The 1,786-nt window shown below is 61.8% G+C and overlaps 1 protein-coding gene across 1 annotated transcript in view; it reads left to right on the forward strand.

Annotated features, from left to right (window-relative positions):
- FNDC4 (fibronectin type III domain containing 4) overlaps positions 1–1,637 on the forward strand; it is a 5,123-nt gene extending 3,486 nt beyond the window's left edge. The window contains exons 5-6 of the mRNA XM_010189179.1: positions 222–355; positions 1,602–1,637. Of these exons, the coding sequence (XP_010187481.1) occupies positions 222–355; positions 1,602–1,637 (170 nt within the window). The remainder of the gene's footprint in view (positions 1–221; positions 356–1,601) is intronic.
- The last annotated feature ends 149 nt before the right edge of the window (positions 1,638–1,786 follow it).

Genomic DNA, 1,786 nt, shown 5'->3' on the forward strand with positions numbered 1-1,786 from the left:
GCCTCCCCGGCCCCCCGTGGCTTCAGCCGCATCTTGGCCTCGTCTCCCCAAGGAGACCGGCCTGGCCGTGCACACAGAGGTGCTGGGTGGTCTGGGGTGGCGATGTGGGTGCCCAGCACCCCTGGGTGCCCTGCCCTGAGTGCTCTCCAGCTGGGATGCTGTGGGGTTGGGGGGCTGAGCGCAGCCGTTGTGCAGGGTCCTTCACCCCCTGTCTTTGGCAGCGGTGATCGCCCTGTTCTGCAGACAGTACGACATCATCAAGGACAACGACTCCAACAACAACAAGGAGAAGACGAAGCCATCCTCGGAGCACAGCACGCCCGAGCGGCCGAGCGGGGGGCTGCTGCGGAGCAAGGTGAGAGGGGAGGGCGGGCAGGGATCGTGCGAGACGCCGCTGTGCCTCGCTGCCTGCGCGGGTTCTGTCTCCAGAAACACCCCAGCTCGTGCTCTCACCCTAAAAACTGAGGGGTTTTAGTGTGCGGTGAGCCCTGGTCTCTGGGGCAACGCGTGTCCCCTGTGGGTGACTGCTGGAAGAGGCAGCTGGGTACCTCAGCTGGGATGGTCCTGCAGTGCGGGGGTACCTCCTTCACCCTGCCCCGCCACGGCTGCACCTCTGTGTCCCATGGTCAGGAGGGGGACAGGCTGGGCAGCCGTGGTCCTGCACTGCTCTGTCGCTGCCCATTTTCTGCCTTCGCTGGGCAGAACCACACCAGTTCATAGGAAGGGCCCCAGAGCCCCTTCCCCACCCCAACGGTGATGCTGTGCCGGGCTGTGAACAGGGAGGGTGCAGCACTTTCCTTTGGCTGAGAGCTTCTCCCTGAGTTATTTGACAAAGGCGGTGATTTGTGACCCTGGTGCTATCACAAGATCTTGTATCGGGTTTTCCCTTGTGTCTCATTGCCTCCCCTATGACAGAGGGAATGCTGCTCACCGTGGTGCCTGACTGCCCTCCGCTCCTCACCTTGGTTTCCAGTGGATGTCAGAGGCAGAAATGTCCTGTTTGGACTCCAGTGCCCCAGTTCTCCTCCAGATTTTCCAGCTGCCTGATTACCCCTTGCCAAAAAGCTCCCCCTCTTTGGATCCGTGCCCCAGATTGACCCTGCTCATGGTCCTTCCCTTGGTCCTTCTGCATTCACCATTCTCTTGGCACCCTTGCGGGTGTCAACACTGCAGGTTTACTCTTGCAGTCCTTAATTACAAAGCCGGGAACAAGGTATAGGAAGGAAAAAGCTCTGCATTCGCTTCCCCTCCTGGCTTCAGGGCCAAGCTGCTGTAAAGCAGCAGACAGCGATGCAGCTCTTGATCTGAGCCCTGTTACAAAGCTTGGCCATGGGGTTGCTCAGTGTGCAAGGGCTGAGCTACGGAACGTGCAGCAGCCAGGGCCCCTTCTCTCACTGTGGTGGTCGAGGAGGGCAGCAGGGGATGCAGCTGAGCTGTCTGCCCCCCTCTGCCAGGGAAGGGTTTGGGGTGAGCTCCCTCAGTGGCTGGAGGAGGCAACTGGAGCTGGGTCCGTGCTGCAGCAGTGGGCAAGGGCTGTGCCTGTGCGCGCCGTGGGGTCTTCATCCCAAAGCGGGGCCTTAACGCAGATTTCTCTCTCATAGAAGAAGTCTCCCTCGGTCAATATCATCGAGGTGTGAGTGCAGCACCAGCTCTGCGTCCGGGTCCGGGGCGTCCCACCAGAGCCAGCGCGGGCCTTGGACGAAGAGGCAGCGCCGGCGCCCGGCCTGGCACCCTGCATGCGAAGATCCACGCGCCAGAACTCAGCTTTCCGCGGGCGCCCGTCGGG

Source organism: Mesitornis unicolor, unplaced genomic scaffold (genome assembly GCF_000695765.1).
Source record: "Mesitornis unicolor isolate BGI_N332 unplaced genomic scaffold, ASM69576v1 scaffold17297, whole genome shotgun sequence".
NCBI lineage: Eukaryota > Metazoa > Chordata > Aves > Mesitornithiformes > Mesitornithidae > Mesitornis > Mesitornis unicolor.